At 48.0% G+C, this 27,156-nt stretch overlaps 1 protein-coding gene across 1 annotated transcript in view; it reads right to left on the bottom strand.

Moving 5' to 3' along the window:
- The window catches only part of creb3l1 (cAMP responsive element binding protein 3-like 1), a 204,975-nt gene extending 182,594 nt beyond the window's left edge, over nucleotides 1-22,381 (bottom strand). The window contains exon 1 of the mRNA XM_038807429.1: nucleotides 21,844-22,381. Within this exon, the coding sequence (XP_038663357.1) occupies nucleotides 21,844-21,942 (99 nt within the window). The 5' untranslated portion in view covers nucleotides 21,943-22,381. The remainder of the gene's footprint in view (nucleotides 1-21,843) is intronic.
- Between the last annotated feature and the right edge of the window lie 4,775 nt (nucleotides 22,382-27,156).

Below are 27,156 nucleotides of genomic sequence, written 5' to 3'. Positions count from 1 at the left end.
TGCATCAGCTTCTGATGGGCTTTATGCGTGGGATGGAAACAACCCCCTAATGCTGAATTGAAGAAGCAGTTTAAAACTAAACTGGGGGAAATGATAGAAATAGATTAGAAAACAAAAATAAACCAGACAGAGGAAACGAAAGCAAAACCGACAGAAGTTCGAGAGAGAGAGGCAAGACCAGCAGGATATCAGATGGGGGAGTGAGAGACAGGGAGCTCAGAAACTGTCGAACAGATGTGATGACTTTACCATTGGTCGGGCAGGTTGTGCAGTTAAATATTGTGGAATTATCAGGGGCGGGATTCTCTGAAATGGAGACAGAGTTGGCTGGCACTGGAGCGGTTCATGCCGCTCTAGCCTCCCTTCCCGGCGCCGCTAAACCCGCGCATGCGCAGTTGGGCCGCGCCAAACCGCGAATGCGCGGGGGACTTTCTCAGCACGCCGGCCCCAACGCAACATGGCGTGGGGGTTCAGGGGCCGGCCACGTAATAAAATAGGGCCAGAGCTGGAGAAGCTGGGCCTCTGATCGGTGGGCCCCGATCGCGGGCCAGACCCCATCGGAGGCCCCTTCCCGGTGAAGGAGCGCTTTTTCCCGCCTCACAGGCCGCCCCCCCCCCGACCCTACGCGCAGAGTTCACGCCGGCTGCGAGAACGTGTGAACGGCGCCAGCAGGACTCCGCCGTTTACGCGCGGCTGCTCGGCCCATGAATGCCGGAGATTCGGCGGCCCAGCCGCGGACAATGGCCCGCGACCGGCTCCGCTGGCGCCGATTCTCCGCTTCTCGGAGAATTGTCTCGGGTTAGAAGTTCATCGATTTATCGCAGAGTATGCTGCTGAAATCAATGGAATGCAGAACTCCAGTGACGTGGGGTGATGAGGGAGGTAGTTGGGAATTTGAGGGAGGGATAGGGAAGTTGGAGGAAGAATGGGAAGAGAGGGGGTCAGGCATGTTGGTAGGGATAGGGTAGGATGGGTGGAAAGGCGATGAGGAAGTAGATGGGGGATTAAGAAAAATGGGATATGGGGATGGATGTGATGGGGTGGTCGATAGGGAATTGAGGAAAATGGGGATGGATGAGATAGGACAATAGATAAAGATAATGATAGAGATAGGGATAGAGGGGGATGTGGGCGGGAGGGGGTGGGAGAGGAAGCAAAATGATGAATGAAGTGCACGTCCTTCAGAGTAGCAATGGTAAAGCCCATCGTCACTCCGGAGTGTGGGCTAGTACGGCTCCAGGGAAAATTCCAATCTGATTCAATAATGTAGAAAAGAGCCATCAGCGTGGGCACACGGAGACAGACATAAGGAGGAGGGATGAGGAGAGTGAAAGCAGTGACCAATGGGAGGGTTGGCAATGAGAGAAAGGAGAGAATTCTTTATAATAAGGTGGTCCTGGCAAGGCTGCACTTATTGCTCAGACTCATTGGGCAGGATTATACAGACCCATTGTGATGGGGAGAGGGTCACAAAATGCAGTGAGCCGTTCAAAGTACCACGGATTTCGGCAGGACCAGGAGATCCTGCCGACAGGAAGAGTTTTGAAATTCCACCCATTGCCCCCCCCCCCCCCCCCCCCCCCCCCCACCCGCACAACCACCAATGAACTCTCCATCCTCCCTCCTAGCTCCCTCAGGATTGGCAGCCACGCTGACAGCTGCCTAGATTCTATTCTCTGAGATTTCATCCCAATCACATCTGCGTCTTCATCTCCCTCTCCTTCTTTATGAATCTCCCAAAGACCATGGGCAGGATTTTCCAGCCCTTCCTGTTGGCAGGATCTTCCAGTCCCACCAAAGGGGACCGCTCGCGGCAGGAAGAGCGAACGTTGCAAAGCTCTGCAGACCGAAAACATGCCTCACAGAGTGATCTTTGACCAGGCCAATAGTCCCATCCAGTCTATTGATTACACTTCTCTAAAGTGCCTTGAGGTGTCTTTCCACAATTAAGGACATTACATAAACGTAAGTTGCTATGGTGACGTTGGTGGTGGCGATGACAGTCAGGAGGAGGTAGCATCCTGTTTACACTGGCCGGTGCAATCGTCAGCTCTTCCGAACTTGTCGATCAACTCTTTGCTCGTACTCCAGGTTGTGGGGTCAGCTGGTTCCCCACATGGACACAAGAGGGGAAGTCGGAGAGAGTCAACCCCTTCCCCACCTCTGCCTCTCCGCCAGCCAAATCAAAGACACCTCCCAGCAACACCTTCCAGCAACTGACCAAGTAACGACCTGGGTGGAGGCTCCTCTTTAAACCTGACTGAGGTGGGAGGATGTGAGCAGATTACTGACCGGAGAGGGGGAGATGGTGAAAAAAATGTTGGAAATAATCAAAGCTAACAATGCAAACAGCAGCAAGGAACGGTCACCGAGACCTCATCCCTCCTGTGATCTTGATGGGTGGGATGAGATAGTTGTGGCTGGAGCTTTCTTAGTGAAGAAATAAACAAGGTTTACTCCAAGAGATTTCTTTCCCCTCCTCTAAATTGCTTTTTTGACAACTTTGTGGAATATTAAAGAGCTGCTGACTTTAGTTAATATAACATCTGTTTCCAGCATTTAATAAGGGCTTTGCCTGAAATGACTGTGTGAGGCCAGCTGGGATCATATAGCTTTACATTCTGACGAGCTGCCTGTTGCTGAGGTGGGTTAACCCCATCACTACCACAGGCCTGCCTGACTGGACTTGGATTTGTTTATTGTCACGTGTACCAAGGTACAATGAAAAGTACTGCTCTGTGTGGAGCTCAGACAGATCATTCCATTCATGAAAAGAAGATACCTAACAGAGCAAACATAAAATACACAATGTAAATACATAGCACAGGCATCGGGTATAGTACTACTTGGTAGAGAAGATGCGTGAGGAGATCAGATCAGTCCATAAGGGGGGTGTTTAGGACTGGACCCTTGTCTGACAGATATCCCCTGTAACACTGTCAGAACACACTCACCTCTATGTCAAGGCTTTGTGGGTTCAAACCCCGCTCCGAGTTGACAATCCAGTGGAGTATTCAGGAGGACTGTTGGAGATGCCGGCTTCTGGCTGAGACTTTAAACTGAGGCAACATCTGTCCTCTCAGGTGGAATTAAAAGATCCCCTGACATTACTTTGTCGAGGAGCAAGGGAGTTATCCCCAGCGCTCAAGCCAATATTTACCCTTAGATCAACATCATAAAAATTTAGAACAGTACAGCACAGAACAGGCCCTTCGGCCCTCAATGTTGTGCCGAGCAATGATCACCCTACTCAAACTCACGTATCCACCCTATACCCGTAACCCAACAACTCCCCCTTAACCTTACTTTTTAGGACACTACGGGCAATTTAGCATGGCCAATCCACCTAACCCGCACATCTTTGGACTGTGGGAGTAAACCGGAGCACCCGGAGGAAACCCACGCACACACGGGGAGGACGTGACGACTCCGCACAGACAGTGACCCAGCCGGGAACTGAACCTGGGACCCTGGTGCTGTGAAGCATTGATGCTAACCACTATGCTACCGTGCTGCCAATTGATGATCTGATCTTTAACACATTGCTGTTTGTGGGAGCTTGTTGCATGCAAATTGGATGCTGCGGTTCACTACGGCCTAGAACATCTACCTCTCAAGCTGAGATAAGAAACCTACAAGGACAATTGCTACATGGAAAGGCAACCTTTCTTTTTTTATCAAGCTGGATAATGGATATTCAGGAGTTAATAGCAGTAACATTACAGAATCTCACTTCAGCCATAAAACACAGGCCATGGTCTGTCCAATTATCAGCTAAACAAATACCTTCTGAAATCATTATGGGGAGAGAGAGGTCATGTAACCATTTTTGATTTTTTAAATACAATACACAAGCTACAAAAACAATAGTAGTCAGTCATCTGGAAAAGTTGCCAATGAAATAGTAATAAGCTCTCTTCTCTTCTCTCCCAAGTTACAGCCTTAAAGTTTAAAACTCCAGCACAGATTCAGTGAATTTCCATCGCAAGGAATCTCAGATGAAAAAAGTCTGTAAAAGACGGATTACATTTTAAAAAATAAATTGTTTCCGGCAATTCCAGTTTTGCATAGGTTTTCTCTCCACTGAATCTTTGAGACCCCCATGAAAATGTTCTGCTTCAGCCACAGATACCAACCAAGGATTCAATTTTCTTGCAGGTCAGCATGGATCTTTAATTTGGCGAAAAAAGTAACCCCTTCAGTTTATCTTGTAAACTTAGCATGTGTGTGTGTGTGTTGTGAAGATCAAGACACAGGTTTACCTTTTTAAATAGTTTTCATATCTTTGCTTGGGTGGACTTTTAACTCAATAAAAATGAATCCCTTATTGTTTTAAACTCAAGAAAACCTGCCAGACTACTTTCTTTACAAGCAGCACTTAAAAGGTTAAGTACAGACATTGAGTAAATAAATACCTTCATCCTGATGAATTCATAAAGAAAACATACGGTCAGATTTGGAGTAGTAGGGCAAGGGAATCGTTTTTACTTCTCTTCATGTGACCTGAACAACTTCAAAAGGGTTTCGCTCCTTGTAAATCACTTTACCCTACAGCCTTTAACCTTAAATATAAACCTTGGAAGCAGCCGTTGCTGCAACTTTACACCACAACGTCATCAGTAGCAGCTGAATTGTCAAAGCAGGTTCTTTCAGGTACTGAGCTTGTCACCCGATGAAACAATATCAGGGAAGGGATTCTCCCCTATCCGGTGGGGCGGGGGATCCTGGCGTATTGGAGTGGCGTCAACCACTCCCGCGTCGGGCCTCCCCAAAGGTGCGGAATTCTTTATTGCGGAATTCAATAAAAATCTGTAATTAAAAGTTTAATGATGACCGTGAAACGATTGTTGTAAAAACCCATCTGTCCTTTAGAGAAGGGAATCTGTTGTCCTCACCTGGCCTGGCCTACATGTGACTCCAGACCCACAGAAATGTGGTTGATTCTTAACTGCCCCTCAAGGATTATTAGGGATGCGCAATAAATGCTGGCCCAGCTGGCAGCAAGATAATTATTTTAAAGTACCTTCTATTTTATTTATGCGCTGTGAGCGTCACTGGTTAATTCAATGGTGATTGAGAAGGTTCTGTCAATTCAATGAAGTTTAAATAGATTTGGTTACTTCAGTGGAAATTGAATAAATTTGGTTGCAATTGCTGTCATAGACTCATGGACGGCGAAGTTAAAGTCTCCTGTTCCGCAATGGCTAAAAGAGTTGCTGACCTGTGAAACGAGATTGTATTGTCTCAATTTGGAGCCTGGCGGACTATAAGTTCACAGCACAAAGATGTCTTTAGCTCAACAGGAATTTCACTCCAACATGCAATAAGATTACTGGTATTGATTAATTGTTGGAACAGAGTCACTGCTTAAAGCGAAGGCCTTCAAACCTCAGCAGCACTTGTGGTAAGATCATAAGATGATCCTCAGCAACTAACAAAGTTGCAACAGTCAAGGCCTCGATATAACCAGGTTCAACTCTGATGAGATACAGAGCATGTTCTTCAGAAAATCTGGCATTTTGAAACCATCTCAAGAGAGATAGACATAAAATGACATATGGGTGGCACAGTAGCATAGTGGTTAGCACTGTTGCTTCACAACACCAGGGACCCAGGTTCGATTCCTGGCTTGGGACACTGTGCGGAGTCTGCACATTCTCCCTATGTGTGTGTGGGTTTCTTCCGGGTGTTCTGGTTTCCTCCCACAAGCCCCGAAAGACAGGCTTGTTAGGTGAAATAGACATTCTGAATTCTCCCTCTGAGTACCCGAACAGGCGCCGTACTGTGGTGACTAAGGGATTTTCACAGCAACTTCATTGCAGTGTTAATGTAAGCCTACTTGTGACACAAATAACAATTATTTATTATTATTATGAGGACAAGTAAAAACAGATCCACTCCGGTGAAGCCTCTAAATGGGGTGGGGTGGGGTGGAGGGTGGATATCTCCATCCATATCAAACATTCCTGTTAAATGGGGCGCGATCAAACGGCCTTCTCACGCCTGATTCAGTGACGCGACAAGGCCCTCGAGAGACCTCCCGTGAGATTTGCGACGCTCGCAACGCATCTCGAGATCTCACAAGGCGTCCGAGATCACGATTTACATACTGAAGTGAGCAGTTATGGCAGACCTAGCCATGGCGCCGTTTAGCACTGGTCCACACAAACGTAAACCAGATGTAATGGCACCTGGGGGGGTCTCCCTGGCCATTGGAGGCCCATGGATGGTCGCGCTCTGGGAAGGGTACCTGGCACTTTGGCACTGCCAGATTGGCACCTTGGCACTGGCACTGTCACCTGGGCACCAATGTAGTGCCACCCTAACATTGCCAGGGAGCCTGGGTAGTCCTGTCAGGCTGGCAGGGGCATTGCCACGGTTCCAGGCTGGCAGTGCCAAGGTGCCTGGGAGCCAGGTTGCCTGTGCCAGGGATCAGACCCGGGGATGCCCTGCCCTTATGAGGTGGGGTGAGGGAGCACTCAAGGACCCCCTTAGCAGGTATATTAGGGCATTGGTGGGATCTGGAGGCCACAACGGGGAGTCCGAGAGGGGTTGAGAGAGATCATGGCAGCATTTAAAAATGGCATCCCGATCTCATCCTGCACCTGCATCCTGCAGCCCGCTTTGTTGACACCCCGTCCACCACCTTAAATATTCACTCTCTCCACCACTAATGCACATATGCAGCAGTTTGTACCATCTACAAGGTATACGATAACAACGCACTAATGCTCCTTTGACAGCACCTTCTAAACCCTCCATCTCTGCCATTAGAAGGACAAGAGAAGCAGATGCAATGGGAACACCACCACCTGGACATGGTCATACTCACAGAATCACACCTTATAGACAATGTCCCAGACACCACTATCACCATTCCTGGGTCTGTCCTGTCTCACCAGCGGGTCAGACCCAGCAGAGGTGGCGGCACAGTGGTATACAGTTGGGAGGGAGTTGCCCTGGGAGTCCTCAACATCGACTCTGGACCCCATGAAGTATCGGTAGACGTGACCAGCGAACAGTTATTGTGAAGACAAAGTCCCATCTTCACATTGAGGATACCTTCCATCGTGTTGTGCGGCATTACCACCGTGCTAAATGGGACAGACTTCGAACAGATATAGCAACTCAAGACTGGGGAACCATGTGACGCTGTGGGTCATCAGCAGCAGTAGAATTGTATTCAACCACAATCTGCAATCCCATGGCCCGGCATATCCCCCGTTCTACCATTACCACCAAGCCAGGGGATCAACCCTGGTTGAATGAAGAGTGTAGGAGAGCATGCCAGGAGCAACACAGCATAAGCAGCAAGTGAGCCAAACAGCATGAGCAGCAAGTAATAGACAGAGCTGAGCCAGTCCACAATGAATGCACCAGATCTAAGCTCTGTAGTCCTGCCACATCGAGCCGTGAATGGTGATGGACAATTAAACAACTCACTGGAGGGGGAGGCTCCATAAATATCTCCATCCTCAAAGATGGAGGAGCCTTGCACAAGGGGCAGCACGGTAGCATGGTGGTTAGCATAAATGCTTCACAGCTCCAGGGTCCCAGGTTCGGTTCCCGGCTGGGTCACTGTCTGTGCGGAGTCTGCACGTCCTCCCCGTGTGTGCGTCGGTTTCCTCCGGGTGCTCCGGTTTCCTCCCACAGTCCAAAGATGTGCGGGTTAGGTGGATTGGCCATGATAAATTGCCCGTAGTGTCCTAAAAAGTAAGGTTAAGGGGGGGTGGGGTTGTTGGGTTACGGGTATAGGGTGGATACGTGGGTTTGAGTAGGGTGATCATTGCTCGGCACAACATCGAGGGCCGAAGGGCCTGTTCTGTGCAGTACTGTTCTATGTTCTATGTTCTATATGTACAAAAGATGAGGCTGAGGCATTCGCAACAATCTTCAGCCAGAAGTGCCAAGCGGATAATCAATCTCGGTCTGCTCCGGAGGTCCCCAGCATCACAGATGTCAGTCTTCAGCCAGTATGATTCACTCCACATGATGTCAAGAAATGGCTGAAGACACTGGATACTGCAAAGATTTGGGCCCTAACAATATCCTGGCAACAGTACTGAAGACTTGTGCTCCAGAACTGGCCGCACTCCTAGTCAAGCTGTTCCAGTACAGCTACAACACTGGCATCTACCCGGCAATGTGGAATATTGCCCAGGTGTGTTGTACACAAGAAACAGGACAAACCCAACCCAGCCAATTACCATCCCATCAGTCTACTCTCCATCATCAGAAAAGTGATGGAAGGAATCATCAACAGTGCTATCAAGTGGCACTTACTCAGCAATAACCTGCTCATGGACACTCAGTTTTTAAAACTAGATTTAGAGTACCCAATTACTTTTTTCCAGTTAAGGGGCAATTTAACAAGACCAATCCACCTAACCTGCACATCTTTGTGTTGTGGGGGCGAAACCCACGCAAACATGGGGAGAATGTGCAAACTCCACACGGACAGTGACCCAGAGCCAGGATGGAACCTGGGACCTCGGTGCCGTGAGACTGCAGGGCTAACCCACTGCGCCATCGTGCTGCCCCACGGATGCTCAGTTTGGTTTCTGCCAGGGTCACTCAGCTTCTGACCTCATTACGGCCTTGGATCAAACATGGGCAAAAGGGATGAACTCCAGAGGTAAGGTGAGAGTGACTGCCCATGATATCATGATGGCATTTGACTGAGTATGGAATCAAGGAGCCCTTGCAAAACTGGAGTCAATGAAACCAGGGGGAAAACTCTCCGCTGGTTGGAGTCATACCTGGCACAAACAAAGATGTTTATAGTGATTGGAGGTCAATCATCTCAGCTCCAGGACATCACTTCAGGTGTTCCTTAGGAATGTCCTAGGCCTGGCCATATTCAACTGCTTTGTCAATGACCTCCCTTCCATCATAAGGGCAGAAGTGGAGATGTTTGCCACTGACTGCACAATGTTCAGCACCATTCACGACCCCTCATGTAATGAAGCAGTTCATGTCCAAATGCAGCAAGACCTAGACAATATCCAGGCTTGTGCTGACAAGTGGCAAGTTACATTTGTGCCACACAAGTGCCAGGCAATGACCATCTCTGACAAGAGAGGATCTAACCAATGCTCCTTGACAGTCAATGGCATTACCATTGCTGAAACCCCCACAATCAACATCACAAACTGAACTTGACTAGCCATATTAATACTGTAGCTTCCAGGGCAGGTAAAAGGCTAGGAATCCTAAGGAGAGTAACTCACCTCTTGACACCCCCCCCCCCCCCCCCCCCCCCCCAAAGCCTGCCCACCATCTACAAGTCACAAGTCAGGATTTTAATGGGATGCTCTCCAGTTGCATGTTTGAGTTCAACAACACTCAAGAAGCTCAACACCATCCAGGACAAAGCAGCCCGCTTGATTGCTACCCCTTCCACAAACATTCAAACCCTCCACCACCGACGAACAGTGGCAGCCTTGTGTACCATCTACAAAATGCACTGCAGTAACTCACCAAGGTCCCTTAGACAGCACCTTCCAAACCCTTGACCACTCCCATCTAGAAGGACAGCAGCAGATACCTGGGAACCCCACCACCTGGAGGTCCCCCTTCAAGTCACTCACCATCCTGATTTGGAAATACATCGCCGTTCCTTCACTGTTGCTGGGATAATATCCTGGAACTCACTCCCTAATAGCACAGTGGGTGTACCTACACCTCAAGTACTGTAGCGGTTCAAGAAGGCAACTCACCATCACCTTCTGAAGGGCAACTAGGGACGGGCAGTAAATGCTGGCCTAGTTAGTGACGCCCACATCCTGTAAATTAATATTTTTAAAAAGGAGCAAAAGTAGGCCATCAGCCCCTTGAGCCTGGTCCGCCATTCAATGAGATCACAGTGATCTGGTTGTGATTCAAAGTCCGCATTTCCATCTACCCTTGATAACCTTTAATTCCTTTCTCTGACAGAATCTACCTCCTTCCCTCCTTATAAATATGCAATGACCTCGCCTCCACCGCCCTCTAAGGCAAAGAGTTCCAAAGGCACACAACCCTCTGAGCACCGTATATACGGTGACCTGGGAATCAAAACAGTAAAACTACTGCAGTAGAATCCGGCATCTTCCCTTTTGTGTGGCATCAGCTTTGGGTGGCTCACTCTGGTCAGACGTATTCCTGGATGTTTCACCACCTGACCCACTGCCCTCACCACTGTCCCCTATTGGTTGCCTGACATGGCCACTGTCACAGATCTCCTGCTGCCCCCCTATGGCAACTGGAAAGCAAACCCATTCTTTGCTAGCTGATTACGGGCATTATCCTGACTCTCATTCAAATACACTTGCAACTAATGAGCACAAGTGTTCAAAGTAAACTAAAATATAAACACCTTGATATTTTTCTCCTGGGCTATTTGCAGATGTATACTGGAGTTTACCTCCAATTCTTGAAGACTCCAGGTCAAGCTAGGAGGATTGGCAATCCTGGCGGAGTACTAAACTGAAAATATAAAGTGGAGGGAAGCTGTGCCGCACTAGAACAGTGTGAAATAAATGACTCCATCAGAAATTGTTAACATTGGGAATTATTCGTACACGCGAACAGTACAAAATACTGAAGGTTCACGTGTGGGACTGTGGACGCCTCATAAATTAACAGACTTGTCCATCCTTGACTTTTGAGCTCCTTGAAGTGAAACAAGTTAAATATATTCCCCAGTAATACAACATCAATCACTGCTCGGTAACAGCACAAAACACAAATCTATCTCTCCTCTTGGTGCCTCTGTACCAGTCTTCCAGGAGAGGCCATGCTGTGACATTTTCATTTGCCAAATACCTGTCCTTGCACCCTGTCCGTTTGAGGCTGCCAATATAGTGAGAATTGTGATGGTGTGGATTTGTTCCCCAAGGAATTATATAGAGACAACCAAAGTGTTCATCCACTTAGAATCATTTCAGACCAAGATCTCTGCAATCAAGGAGAGGCGTTATATAATAAGCTATCTTTTTTTAATTCATTCACGAGATATGGGCATCACTGGCTGGGTCAGCATCTGTTGTCCATCCCTATTCGCCCTTGAACTGAGTGGCTTGCAAGGCGATTTAAAAGTCAACCACCTGATTGTGGATCTGGAGTCACAAGTAGGCCAGACCAGGGTAACGATCACAGATTTCCTTCAGTGAACAAGATGGGTCTTTATAACTTCATGGTCATCACTGGACTTTTAATTTCAAATTTTATTTTAGATTGGATTCAATTTCTACCATTTGCTCTGGTTGGATTCAATCCCACGTCCCCAGAGCATTACTCTGGGTCTTGGGATTGCTAGTCCAGCGATAATACCGCTACGCAACCTCCGCCCTGAGCACATGTTCAGCAGTTCCTATTACAGAGTTTGGACAAATGGATCTTGCCCCCAGCAATGTTTGGTAGATTCTGAGTTATTTGACAACAACTGTACCTTCTCAATGCTGACGAAGAAAAACAATCTCAATGTAAATATGATACTTAAAGGGGAACTCTTGAAGTCTCCATTATATTTAATTAATTATAATTTAAAATGAAACTGCTGTACTAGGCGAGCAACATAGTATGATAAAGAGTGAAACCAGGAAAGGGCACAGAATTGATGTCTCCATGGCCTGGGGGCAGAGGTGTGCAAATCATTGAAGGTGACGGAGCAGGTTGAAAATGTGGTTAAGAAAGCTTACAGGATCCTGGACTTTATAAATAGGGCTATAGAGCTACGAAAGCAAGGAAGTTATGATAAACCTGTTGAACAACATGAATTTGGGTTCGACTGGTGTATCGTGTCCAGTTCTTGGAATAACACTTTAGGAAATATGTGAAGGGAGATGAGAGAGTGTAGAAAAGATTCAGGTAAATGGTTCCAGAGATGAGAATCAGTTAGGTAGACAGATTGAAGACGTTGGGACTGTTCGCCCTGGAGAAGAGAAGGTTGAGGGGGGATTAAATCGAGGTCATAAAAATCATAAAGGGTCTGGGAAGAGTAGAGGGAGAACCAGAGAGCATCAATTTGATGATTGGCAAAACAAGCAACAACACAAGGAAAAACCTGTTTATGCAGTGTGTCATTTGTATCTGGAATGCACTGTTGTGTGGTGGGGGCAAATTCAAACATGGCTTTGAAAAGGGAATTGGATCAGTATCAGCAGAGGATGAATTTGCAGGGCAATGGGGGAACAGGTGATTTACTCTTCCAGAGAACCAGCAGAGACAGGATGGGCCCAATGGCCTCCTTCTACCTGGTAAGCATTCTAAGATTCCACGGATTGGATTTTGTGGTGGGAGGCGTGAGCCTCACTCCTCGCCTCTGAGTGCAAATGTGAGGGGCAATTCCTATTGCGCTCTACTGGCTCACCCCAAAGCCATTTAATGGCTACCAGGCTATTCATTGACCCGAGACCAGCCTTCCATCTCCTTCGGAGAAGAAGTCCCACCTCCGACAGCTTCTGGCTAATCAGTTGTCTGGCAACTCGCTTGTCCCATCTGTGGGTGGCCAATGCTAGGAAAACAGCCAGTTCCAAAGAAGACTTTCAGCAATGTAGCTCAGGCTTTAAGGTAAGCCTGGAGTCTAACCGGTGCCTCCAGTAGGCACCCCTCCCCCACCCCGACCAGCTACTGGCTCAATCAGTGAAACCTGCTGTGCTGGAGGTCCCTCGTGGTCATTGTCTCAGAGAGGATAGGAGGAGGCTCTGAAGTGGTCATTCATTGGTCATTTAATTACCTCAATTGGCCAATGGATGGAAGGACTTTCGGTGGGTAGGGGGAGTGGGGGTCATGGGGCGTTGTTGCATGGATGGGAATTGGCTGGAATTTCTACAAATGGAAATATGCTGTCCGCAACCTCGCTTGTTAGAAACCTCCAGCAGTCTGGAGTGGACTGGGCAGTATGGATACTATAGGTGGAAATTTTCCCTGCCTGTCAATGTAGTAAGTTTAGTATGGATGATAGTGTAAAGCCTATCATCAACTGGCTAACATCAGAGCAGCAAGCTATGATGGACTGGGTGGTGTAAAGTCTCAAAATGACAGTTTGAGATAGCAGGAAATATAACGGGTCGAGTTGTGTGTAATGTTGATTGTGCATTAATCTGGAATGGACAGAGTGGTATAAAGCTTGAAATGGTAGATGCCAGATATGGGCAGGTAGAGTAGAGACAAGGAGTACATACAGAAAATCACTCTGGTAAGGGTTAAAGTTTAAATAAATCCCATGTATGCCAACAGAAAGGATCAGTGTATTTTTAAATGAAGCAGTGTTTGGAGCCACTGCCCCCATCGATCACAACATGTCACGGAGCACAAAGAGGACCTTTCACTGTGCTCATATCCAATACATTTTCCCTCATTATCCCACTTCATAGGGGTGTACATCGAAGTCTTAATTATGAGCTCCACCAGGTATGTTTCTCAAAAGATACATTTTATGGGACTAATGAGCCATTGCTATATTTACCATAGCTTCATGTGCATAGGAGAGTCAGACACAAATTCAGAAATGTCATTCAGAAATTTATGTTCCTTTACCTCCAGCAGCCCCCCCCCCCCCCCCCCCCCCAACCACCCCTGTGCAACTATTCCCAACCCCATCTCGACTTCCTTCAGTCTTTTCCATTTCTCACTCCTCTTCCAGGAGCCTCCTCAAAATGCACCATTTGACCAGACTTTTGTTCATCCCTCCTACCATTTCCTCCTTTGCATGGGATCTATTTTATTCCTTGCACCTCCCTCTGTGTGGAGCTGTTTGGGATACTATTTAGGTTAAAGGCACTACATAAATGCCAATTGTTGTTGATAGCTCGAGAGGGAAGAGCAACCACTTACAATACTTACTGACAGGCACACATACAAATACATGGACATAAAGACAGATAAAAAACACACACAGAAACTACACACAGGTTGGTAAAACCATTTAGATAGTCAATATGTATATCCATAGATCATTTATAAATGTACACAAATATGGACAAACATACACAGAGAAACGGACAGATAGACAGAAAAACATACACAAATACAAAAATATATATTTCTACAAATGACAAAAGAGCAGGAACATGAGTATGTTGAAATGTGAAGCTCTTTAATCAGATTCGACTTTGTGACAGATTTCAGGTACATTTGGCTATGAAAAAACCAAGAACAAAGGTAGCATAGTGGCACAGTGGCTGGCACTGCTACCTCACAGCGTCTGGGACCCAGGTTTGATTCCAGCCTAGGGTGACTGTGTGGAGTTTACATCTTCTTCCCGTGTCTTTGTGGGTTTCCTGCGAATGCTCCAGTTTCCTCCCACAGTCCAAAGACGTACAGGTTCAGTGGATTGGCCATGCTAAATTGCCCCTTAGTGTCCAATGATATGCAGGTTAGGTGGATTGGCCATGATCAACGTGTGGGGTTACAGTGATAGGGTGGGGGAGTGAGCCTAGATAGAGTTCTTTTTCGGAGGGTCGGTGCAGACTTGATGGGCCTCTTTCTACACTGTAGGGATTCTATGTATTCTATGAACATACGCCAGGAACAAACCAGGTTACGCACTTCAGAAACAATCCAGGGAACATACCAGGAATAATACCAGGAACAACACTAGGAGCAAACCAGAAACAAACAAGGAAGCATGCCGGGAACACATCATAAAAAAAATGAACAGGCCAGGAATGTACCAGGATCATCACCAGGAACAACACCCTGAATAAACCTGGAATAAACCAGGACATACGCCATGATGCACACCAAAGGCTGACCAGGAAAAATAGTCTGGAACACACCAGCAACACGCAGGAAAAAAACAGGAATTAACTAGGATGCACACCAGGAAAAGGCCAGGAACAAACCAGGAACGGACAGAAACATAGAAAATAGAAGCAGAAGGACGCCATCCACCATGCATTATAATCATAGCTGATCATCAAGTTCAATACCCTGATCCCGCCTTCCTCGCATGTCCCTGGATCCCTTTAGCCCCAAGAGCTATATCTAATTCCTTCTTGAAATTACACAACATTTTGGCCTCAACTACTTTCTGTGGTAGCGAATTCCACAGATTCACCACTCTCTGGGTGAAGAGGTTTCTCCTCACCTCATACCCCTTATCCTCAAACTATGACCCTAGTTCTGGACTCCCCCACCATCAGAAATATTCTTTCTGAATCTGCCCTGTCTAATCCTGTTAGGATTTTTATAAATTTCAAGAGATCCCCTCTCACTCTTCTGAACTCCAATGAATATAATCCTAACCGATTTACTCTCTCATATGACAGTCCCACCATCCCAGGAATCAGCTGGTAAACCTTCACTGCACTCCCTCCATAGCAAGAACATCCCTCCTCAGATAAGGACACCAAAACTGCACACTGTACTGCAGATGGAGCCTCACCAAGGCCCTATACAATTATAGTAAAACATCTCTATTCTTACATAGAACATAGAACATAGAACGATACAGCACAGTACAGGCCCTTCGGCCCTCGATGTTGCACCGACATGGAAAAAAAACTAAAGGCCATCTAACCTACACTATGCCCTTATCATCCATATGCTTATCCAATAAACTTTTAAATGCCCTCAATGTTGGCGAGTTCACTACTGTTGCAGGTAGGGCATTCCACGGCCTCACCACTCTTTGCGTATAAAACCCACCTCTGACCTCTGTCCTATATCTATTACCCCTCAATTTAAGGCTATGTCCCCTCGTGCTAGCCACCTCCATCAGCGGGAGAAGGCTCTCTCTTCTACTTGAATCTTCCCGTTATGAACAAGAACAAACCAGGAAAACACAATGGGAACAAACCAGGAACAGACCAGGTACAAACCAGGAAAAGGCAGGATCAGACCAGGAAAACACACCAAGAACAAACCATGAACAGACCAGGAACATACACACATCAGGAAAAACCAGGAACAAACCACAAAAACACAATTGGAAAAAAACAGGAACAAGCCAGGAACAGGCCAGGACAGACCTGAAACACATACCAGGAACTAACCAGGAACACCCAGGAAAACACAACAGAAACAGACCAGGAACAAACCAGGAACAGACCAGGAAAACACACCAGGAGTAACCAGGAACAGACTCAAGGAGCCAACAAACCAGGTCAACCAGGAAAACACACCAGAAACAGACCAGGTACAAACCAGGAACACACACCAGGAACAAACCAGAAACAGACCAGGAACAGACCAGGAACAAACCAGGACAAAGCAGGAACAGACCAGAAACAGAGTAGGAACACACACCAGGAAAAATGAGGAACAAACCATGAACAGACCAGGAACATACATCAGGAAACACCAGGAACAAACCACGAAAACACAACTGGAAAAAGAACAGGAACAAACCAGGAACAGGCCAGAACAGACCTGAAACACATACCAGGAACTAACCAGGAACACCCAGGAAAACACAACAGAAACAGACCAGGAACTAACCAGGAACACCCAGGAAAACACAACAGAAACAGACCAGGAACAAACCAGGAACAGACCAAGAAAACACACCATGAGTAAACCAGGAACAGACTCAAGGAACAAACCAGGAACAGACCAAGAAAACACACCAGGAGTAAACCAGGAACAGACTCAAGGAACAAACCAGGAACAGACCAAGAAAACACACCAGGAGTAAACCAGGAACAGACTCAAGGAGCAAACCAGGATCGGATCAGGAACAAACCAGGAACAGACTCAAGGAGCAAGCCAGGATCAGATCAGGAACAAACCAGGAACCCACACCAGGAACAAACCAGAAGCATACCAGGAACAAACCAGGTCAACCAGGAACAGACCAGGAACAAACTAGGAACCCACACCAGGAACAAACCAGAAACAGACAAGGTCAACCAGGAAAACACACCAGGAACAGACCAGGTACAAATCAGGAACAGACCAGGAACACACCAGGTACAAAGCAGGAATAGACCAGGAACCCACACCAGGAACAAACCAGAAACAGACCAGGAACAAACCAGGTCAACCAGGAAAACACACCAGGAACAGATCAGGTACAAACAAGGAACAGACCAGGTACAAACCAGGAACACACCAGGTACAAAGCAGAACAGACCAGGTACAAACCAGGGACACACCAGGAACAGACCAGGAACAAACCAGGAACCCACACCAGGAACAAACCGGAAACAGACCAGGAACAGACCAGGATCAAACCAGGAACAAAGCAGGAACAGACCAGAAACAAATCAGGAACACACTGGAACATACCAGGAACAGAGCAGGAACAAACCAGGAACACACTAGTAACAGAGCCAGACCAGACCAGGACCACACACCAGGAACAAACCGGGAACAGACCAGGAACAAACCAGGAAAAAAAACAGGAACACACTAGTAATAGACCAGGAATGGACCAGGAACACAAACCAGGAACAATCCAGGAACACACTAGGAACAGACCAGGAACACACACCAGGAACAAACCAGGAACAGACTTGGAACAAACCAAGAGCAGACCAGGAACAAACCAGGAATAGACCAGGAAAAAAACTGGAACAGACCAAGAAAACACACCAGGAACAGACCAGGAATACACCCGGAAAAACAGGATACACCAGGAACACATACCAAGAACAAACCAGGAACAGATCTGGAACAGACCAGGAACAAACCAATGAAAACCAGGAACAAACCAGGAAATAATCAGGAACACATGCCAGGAACGAACCAGGATGTAACAAGGAACAATCCAGGATCAAACATGAACTAACTAGGGACACACACCAGGAACACACACCAGGATACACATCAAAGAAAAGCCAGGACACAGCACAAACGAGGAACCAGTTATGAATAAACTGGGAAACAAAACAAGAATGTGCAACTGGGAAATAAGACAAGTGCACAACATGACAAAACTGAGAACACAACAGAAGTATATGATAAATAAAGAAATAATTTAGATAACTAATTCTGGAATTGCCAAATGTTTTATAGCTGAATTACTTTTACCGTGTAGTCAGTTTGCAATATGAGCGAATGTACCAACTAATTTGTGCATAGTCATGACAATGAGATAAACGAACGCGAGACCTGGTTTTGTGTTGATTCAGGGATAAATATTGATCCAGACACAGAATTTCCCTGATTTTGTTTTGAAAGGTGGCACATGATCATATACATCCACCTTGAGAGGACAGACAGATCCTTGGTTTAATACCTCATCCTCAGCAACTCTCAGTACTAAACTGAAGTGGAAGCCTAGATTATGCACTCAAGTCTCTGAACTAGGGGGACATGTAATCACAGCCTACTCACTCAGAGGAGAGGGTGCTATTGAGTTAAACAACCTGGGACACAACACAGGAGCCTGTAAACAAACCAACCAGAACCAAAGTAGGAACATTCCCAAGAATAAACTCGAAGCACACCAAGAATAAACCAGGAAGTGGGCCAGCATGCAGTGAAAGCAAATCAGGGAAAAAGAAGAGTTAGTGTTTCCCTGACTACAAACTCAGGGAAACCAAAGGAACAAAATGGGAAGAAAATGGGAGCACACAAAACATAAACCAGGAACAGAACTGGAAAACACTTAAGAAGAAGCAAGGAAATACATTCAGGAACAAACAAATGAGGACATAGCTGGAAGAGAGAACAAGCAAAGTTCTTTTGTGACTGTTAACATGGGAGGAAAAGGGATATGAGAATTTGGGGACAGTTCTGCAGAACTGTCAGATCTAACGATCGATAAGACATCCATCATGAGTATAACATCTATTCTATCTACTACTGTTGCCTGTGTGAACAAAGAAAATTACAGCACAGGAACAGGCCGTTCGGCCCTCCCAGCCTGCGCTGATCCAGATCCTTTATCTAAACCTGTTGCCTATTTTCCAAGGTCTACTTCTCTCTGTTCCTCACCCGTTCATATATCTGTCCAGATGCATCTTAAATGATGCTATCGTGCCCGCCTCTACCACCTCCACTGGCAAAGCATTCCAGGCACCCACCACCCTCTGCGTAAAAAACTGTCCACGCATATCTCCCTTAAACTTTTCCCCTCTCACCTTGAAATCGTGACCCCTTGTAATTGACGCCCCCACTCTTGGAAAAAGCTTGTTGCTATCCACCCTGTCCATACCTCTCATAATTTTGTAGACCTCAATCAGGTCTCCCCTCAACCTCCGTCTTTCCAATGAAAACAATCCTAATCTACTCAACCTTTCTTCATAGCTATCGCCCTCCATACCAGGCAACATCCTGGTGAACCTCCTCTGCACCCTCTCTAAAGCATCCACATCCTTCTGGTAATGTGGCGACCAGAACTGCATGCAGTATTCCAAATGTGGCCTAACCAAAGTCCGATACAACTGTAACATGACCTGCCGACTCTTGTACTCAATACCCCGTCCGATGAAGGCAAGCATGCTGTATGCCTTCTTGACCACTCTATCGACCTGCGTTGCCACCTGCCCCATACTGCCCAAACTGCCCCATAGACGAAATGAGAACAAATGAATTGTGCCTCGTCCACTCTAATGGGACTGAACTGTCCCTCACTCACTCTACTGCTACTGGACTGTGCCCACTCACTGGAGTGGAACTGTCACGTCCTCCCCGTGTGTGCGTGGGTTTCCTCCGGGTGCTCCGGTTTACTCCCACAGTCCAAAGGTGTGCGGGTTAGGTGGATTAGCCATGCTAAATTGCCCGTAGTGTCCTAAAAAGTAAGGTTAAGGGGGGGGGGGGTTGTTGGGTTACGGGTATAGGGTGGATACGTGGGTTTGAGTAGGGTGATCATTGCTCGGCACAACATCGAGGGCCGAAGGGCCTGTTCTGTGCTGTACTGTTCTATGTTCTATGTTCTATGAACTGCCTCTACACACTATAATAGACCTGCGCTGTCCCTCTCTCATTCTAATGGGGCTGAGCTGTCCTCTTTTGCTCCACTGGGGCCAGGCTCCAATCCACCAGCATGTTCACACAGTTTCCTTTAGTTAAACATGTGTTCATTAACCTTTTCTCAATATATATTCCAAATGTAGGTGTTCAGTGTGAGTTCTATAGATTACTGAAGAAAGAGTAGAGATAAAACTAGAAACAGCCACATTATATCAATAATACTACAATAGATGCACCGAGATGGGAACTGTATTGATGTATTTCAAGGTGCAAACTATTAGGCATATAGTGCAGCTTATATAGCAAACTATGAACATGTTTTAATTCAGTTCAACGTATTATATCATACAATATTGAATTTGTCTGGATTTGTCATGTCTTGTTTTTAATGTACAATATTACAAACTATGGATATTTATTAATTCAGTGCAAAGTATTATAGAGTACAGTACTGAATTTGTATGGATTTTTCATATGTCTTATCCTTAATAAACTATATTACAATATATAGTAAAGTTATGCTATGTAGAATAGTATAGGCTATATGGTATAGCTCCACATGTGCATGTGTTTTAAATGCAATTGACACCAAACTGCCCCATAGACGAAATGAGAACAAATGAATTGTGCCTCGTCCACTCTAATGGGACAGAACTGTCCCTCACTCACTCTACTGCTACTGGACTGTGCCCACTCACTGGAGTGGAACTGAACTGCCTCTACACACTCTAATAGACCTGCGCTGTCCCTCTCTCATTCTAATGGGGCTGAGCTGTCCTCTTTTGCTCCACTGGGGCCAGGCTCCAATCCACCAGCATGTTCACACAGTTTCCTTTAGTTAAACATGTGTTCATTAACCTTTTCTCAATATATATTCCAAATGTAGGTGTTCAGTGCTATAATTCTTAACGTACCATTCTAAATTGCAACATGTCTGTTGTAATTGGAATTCCAGCTTTGTATTTATTCTACAGGCTATGTTCAATGAGCTCTGTTTTCTGAGCTATGTTCTTTATCTTAATACAGCACAATCCCCCCCCCCCCCCCCCAGACTGAGTTGAATATCCTGCAGGCGGGTACATTATAGTACAGCTGGTTTCCCTTCAAAGCAGACAATTAAACCCACTATGATCTGCATCAACCCAGGTACATTGATTATAGTTGAAGATAATACAAATATTCATTTTTATCCATAAGGCCATAATACAAATATTATCAGCAACCATTTGGCATTTTACTTTGTCACGGTATGATTTAATTGTGAACCACAGAGAATGTGCCTGTGAGAGTGAATGTGGATGTGAATTTGCGTGCAAAAGTCTTATTGTGTTGTATGAATGATTTAGTGAGTGACTGTGTCGGTGTGAGTTTGTGTGTCTGTGAGGATATCTATGTCTGGGCACACCTGTGTGTGTATTTGTGTGGGGAAGTATTTTTCTGTTGCATGAGTTAGTGTGTGGAGTGTGAGTGATTCTGGGCAGTCACTCACTATGTATGAAGATGCTGTGCAAGTTTGTATCTGTATGTCTGTTTGTGAATATCTTTGTCTGCATCTGTGTCTATTTGTGTCTGTGTTTATATGCATATTTCCTTTTGTGGCCTGTATCTATGTGCTTCCGTGTGTCTGTGTTTCTGCGTGTCAATATGAGTGTTTGTGCATGTGCTCTCTGTCTATGTCTGTGTGCCTCTTTCTGTTGATTTCTGTGTCTCTGCATCTGTATGTGCCTATGTGTTTCTGTAATGTCTGTGTCTTTCTGTTTATTCCTATACGCTTCTGTTTGTCTACATATTGTGTGTGTTTGCATGTATCTGTGTGTGCCTGTGTGTTTCTGAGTCTGTGCACACTGCTGTGTGTTTCAGTATGTATATGTGCACATGACTTGGAAGATGAAGTGGACAAAAAGTACGATATTTGTAGAGACGGAGACAGAGTGAAGCAGAACAGTGACCAGGCAAGGAGAAGTGCTCTGGTGAACTGGCAGCTCCCTAACAACATACCACATTGCTGAGAAAATCGGCTTCGTTCAAATCTTCCAAATCCACAAGGCTCGAAGCTGCGAAGAGTTTCTCAGCTCCAAAGTTATCCAGGATATCCATAGTGACTGAGGAACAGGAGGTGGGGGGAAACTCCAGCGGGAGAATCAATCGCTCGGATCTCCCAGATGTTGCAGCTCGGGGGCAATTGACTCTCGGGAGCCTGAGCTCTTTAAACTCTGCTCACTGTCTCTTCCGGGGGCTGGTTGGAGCTTCCCCTGCCTTCAGAGAGCTAAAAGGGCTGTTTGATCGCTGCCAATGCCCGCTGATCAGTATCAGGCTCCTTCTACCAGAATGTGAGGGCGATCTCTGCCTCTCTGCGAGCTTTCTGGTTGTCTGTCTTTAATGTGTCAGTTCAGCACAGACTGCTCGGCAGCTGCAGATTCTGGACTCGATATCCACGCTCCTGTCTCTTGGCGACCTCTCTCTGTCTCGATCTCTCCTTGTGTGAACTCCATACGGACTCACTCTGTCACTATCCAGTTCACACACTCCTCACACCACTTTCCCCAAGACATCGCGTCACTCCCCCTCTCCAAAATTAACCCCTTGAGAACTCTCAGCAGCAGCAACATCAGCTTCAAAACATATAGGATTGCCCTCGGCAGATTTACCATATGCTTTGAGAGTACTTCGGTAACACATGACGGTGATTTATTTTGTTGTTGCAAAAAATACACTTTATTTGTAAAATATCTGAAAGAATATTACAAACTTTTCAAAATGCCCATCACACAAGTGCAATAATATTCATGTTCTCTATCATCTGAGGTGCTTCAATACAGTAAAAGAAACATCACAGACATTTCAAAATGATCGTTACAAAAGGTGCAGTAGTGTTTGAGTTGTCTACAGAGATCAAATTGCACTTTGATGTGCCTGATGGTGTATTACCTTACAGTGTCTCCAGTCAGTGCTACTGAGGAGCAACAAGGGGAAAGTTCAAAATCATCCCAAACTCCAGGGTTTAATATCTCCGTAGTGTAGCCAAGCCAGTCTTATACAATAGAAATCATTAGCCAGGCACACAGGTGTTAACTCCTCTGACACCATTTTGGCCATATGCATGTATTTTTAAAAAAAATAATTTTTATTGAAATTTTTCGAAAAATGTATAACAACAGAACAATAATAATAACAATAATAAACACCCCCGGCACCCGTAACAACGCATATAACGGACCCCCCCCCCCAAACCCAATAAACAACAAAATAAATTAACAATAATTAAATTAACATATACAATACCCCCCTGAACCCCCCACCCCCCCCCCCCCCCCCGTTGCTGCTGCTGCTGACCTAGTTCCTTATCGTTGAGCCAGAAAGTCGAGGAAAGGCTGCCACCTCCTAAAGAACCCTTGTACCGACCCCCTCAGGGCGAATTTGACCTTCTCCAGCTTAATGAATCCCGCCATGTCATTGATCCAGGTCGCCACGCTTGGGGGTCTCGCATCTTTCCATTGCAACAAGATCCTCCGCTGGGCTACTAGGGACGCAAAGGCCAAAACACCGGCCTCTTTCGCTTCCTGCACTCCCGGCTCCACCCCAATCCCAAATATCGCGAGTCCCCAGCCTGGTTTGACCCTGGATCCTACCACCCTCGACACCGTCCTTGCTACCCCCTTCCAGAACTCCTCCAGTGCCGGGCATGCCCAGAACATATGGGCATGGTTCGCTGGGCTCCCCGAACACCTGATGCACCTGTCCTCACCCCCAAAAAACCTGCTCATCCTCGTCCCGGACATATGAGCCCTGTGCAGTACCTTGAATTGGATGAGGCCAAGCCTCGCACATGAAGAGGAGGAGTTCACCCTCTCCGGGCATCCGCCCATGTCCCCTCCTCAATCTGCTCCCCCAGCTCCACTTCCCACTTAGCCTTCAGCTCCTCTACCGACGCCTCCTCCACCTCCTGCATCACCTGGTAGATGTCAGACACCTTCCCATTCCCGACCCACACCCCCGAGAGCACCCTATCTCTTACCCCCCGCGGGGGCAGCAAAGGGAACCCCTCCACCTGCCGCCTAGCAAACGCCTTAACCTGAAGGTACCTGAACATATTCCCTAGGGGGAGCTCAAACTCCTCCTCCAACTCACCCAGGCTCGCAAACCTCCCGTCAATGAACAGGTCTCCCAACTTCCTTATGCCCGCCCTGTGCCACCCCAGGAACCCGCCATCAATGTTCCCTGGGACAAACCGGTGGTTCCCCCGCAGCGGGGCCTCCACCGAGCCCCCACTTCCCTCCTGTGCCGCCTCCACTGCCCCCAAATCTTGAGGGTAGCCGCCACCACCAGGCTCGTAGTGTACCTCGTTGGAGGGAGCGGCAACGGAGCCGTTACCAGTGCCTTCAGGCTCGTGCCTCCACATGATGCCATCTCCATCCGTTTCCATGCTGCCCCCTCCCCACCCATTACCCACTTACGTACCATCGAGATGTTAGCCGCCCAATAGTACCCAGAGAGGTTGGGCAGCGCCAGCCCCCCTCTATCCCTGCCCCACTCCAAAAAGACCCTCCTCACCCTCGGAGTCCCGTGCGCCCAAACAAATCCCGTGATGCTGCTGTTCACCCTCCTAAAAAAGGCCCTCGGAATGAAAATGGGGAGGCACTGAAACAAAAACAAAAACCTCGGGAGCACCGTCATTTTCACGGACTGTACTCTACCCGCCAACAACAGCGGCAGCACGTCCCACCTCTTAAACTCCTCCTCCATCTGCTCCACCAACCTAGTAAAATTAAAACTTAGTCTTCCAACTCCTAGCCACCTGAACCCCCAGGTTGCTAAAACTCCTCACTGCCCTTTTTAGCGGGAGCCTACCAATCCCCTCCTCCTGATCTCCCGGGTGTACAACAAACAGCTCACTCTTGCCTAGGTTCAACTTGTAGCCCGAGAAACTCCCAAACTCAGCAAGAATCTCCATCACCTCTGGCATTCCCTCCACCAGGTCTGCTACATACAGCAACAAGTCATCTGCATAAAGCGACACTCGGTGCTCCTCCCCACCCCGCACCAGACCCCCCCACCGCCCCGACTCCCTGAGCGCCATGGCCAGAGGCTCAATTGCCAACGCAAAAAGCAAGGGGGACAGGGGGCACCCCTGCCTCGTCCCACGGTAGAGCCTGAAGTACTCGGACCTCCTCCCGTTTGTCACTACACTCGCCATCGGGGTCTCGTACAGCAACCTCACCCATTTAATAAACTCCTCCCCAAACCCGAACCTCTCTAATACCTCCCACAAGTACCCCCACTCAACCCTGTCAAAGGCCTTCTCCGCATCCAATGCCACCACAATCTCCGCCTCTCCTTCTGCCGCCGGCAACATTATCACATTTAGCAGCCTCTGCACGTTAGTGTTCAACTGCCTCCCCTTCACAAAACCCGTCTGATCTTCATGTATCACCCCCGGCACACAGTCCTCTATTCTAGTGGCCAAGATCTTCGCCAGCAACTTGGCGTCTACATTCAGCAGTGAAATCGGCCTGTATGATCCGCACTGCAAGGGGTCCTTATCACGCTTCTGGATCAGGGAGATCAGTGCCCGAGACATCGTCGTGGGCAGAACACCACCCTCCCATGCCTCATTAAAGGTCCAAACCAACAGGGGGCCCAACAGGTCCGCGTATTTCTTATAAAATTCAACCGGGAACCCATCCGGTCCTGGCGCCTTCCCCGACTGCATGTGGCCAATCCCACTGACCAGCTCCTCCAACTCGATCGGCGCCCCCAGTCCCTCCACCTGCTCCTCCTGCACCTTTGGAAATTGCAGCCTGTCCAAAAAGGTCTCCATTCCCCCCCCCCCCCCCCCCCCCCGCACCACCGGCGGCTCCGACCGGTACAGTTCCCTGTAGAAGTCCCCAAAGACCCCATTGACCTCTGCCCCCTGCCGCACCACATTCCCACCCCTATCCTTCACTCCACCAATCTCCCTAGCCGTGTCCCGCTTGCGAAGCTAATGCGCCAGCATCCTGCTCGCCTTCTCTCCATACTCATAGACCGCTCCCTGTGCCTTCCTCCACTGTGTCTCCGCCTTTCTGGTGGTCAATAAATCAAACTTGGCCTGCAAGCTACGCCGCTCCCCCAGCAATCCCTCCTCCGGGGCCTCCACGTACCTCCTATCCACACTCAACAGCTCCCCCACCAGTCTCTCCCTCTCCCCTCTCCCCCCTCTCCCTATGGGCTCGGATGGAGATCGGCTCCCCCCTAATTACTGCCTTCAGAGCCTCCCACACCATCCCCACCTGGATCTCCCCAGTATCATTGACCTAGAGGTACCTCCCGATACATCCCCGAACCCTCCTACACACCTCCTCCTCAGCCAACAACCCCACGTCCAGATGCCAAAGCGGGCGCTGGTCCCGCACCTCCCCCATCTCCAGATCCACCCAATGCGGAGCATGGTCCGAAATCGCTATAGCCGAATATTCGGCCTCCTCCACCCTCGGGACCAGCCCCCTACTCAGGACAAAGAAATCAATACGGGAATAAACCCTGTGCACATGGGAGAAAAAGGAGTACTCCCGAGCCCTCGGGCTCCCGAACCTCCAGGGATCCACTCCGCCCATCTGGTCCATAAACCCCCTCAATACCTTGGCCGCCGCTGGCCTCCTGCCTGTCCTTGAACTAGAACGATCCAGTAGGGGATCCAGCACCGTATTGAAGTCCCCCCACCATGATCAGGCCCCCCACCTCCAGGTCAGGGATGCGGCCAAACATACGCCTCATAAAACCAGCATCATCCCAATTTGGGGCATACACATTTACCAACACCACCCTCTCCCCCTGCAGCTTACCGCTCACCATCACATATCTGCCGCCACTATCAGCCACCACCTCAGACGCCTCAAACGCCACCCTCTTCCCCACCAGGATCGCCACCCCCCGGTTCTTCGCGTCGAGCCCTGAATGGAAAACCTGCCCCACCCACCCCTTCCTCAGATGGACCTGGTCCGCCACCTTCAGGTGGGTCTCCTGGAGCATGGCCACGTCCGCCTTCAGCCCCTTCAGATGCGAAACACCCGGGCCCGTTTAACCGGCCCATTCAACCCCCTCACGTTCCGCGTGATCAGCCGGATCAGGGGGCACCCCGCCCCCCTCCCCCGTCGACTAGCCATAGCCCATTGACTGCTCACCCCTGGCCAGCACCCTCCACTCGGCCCGTTTCCCACGGCGATAGAACCTCACCCCGACCCCCCCGACCCACACCAGCTCCTCCCTGGCCAATCCAGCAGCAACCCGGTATCCCCCCCCCCAGCTAGGACCCCTCCTAGCCGCGACGCTCCC

The sequence above is a fragment of the Scyliorhinus canicula genome, chromosome 9, assembly GCF_902713615.1.
Source record: "Scyliorhinus canicula chromosome 9, sScyCan1.1, whole genome shotgun sequence".
NCBI lineage: Eukaryota > Metazoa > Chordata > Chondrichthyes > Carcharhiniformes > Scyliorhinidae > Scyliorhinus > Scyliorhinus canicula.
The sequence above is the reverse complement of the archived record's forward strand: the minus strand, read 5'-3'. Positions and strand labels throughout refer to the sequence as shown.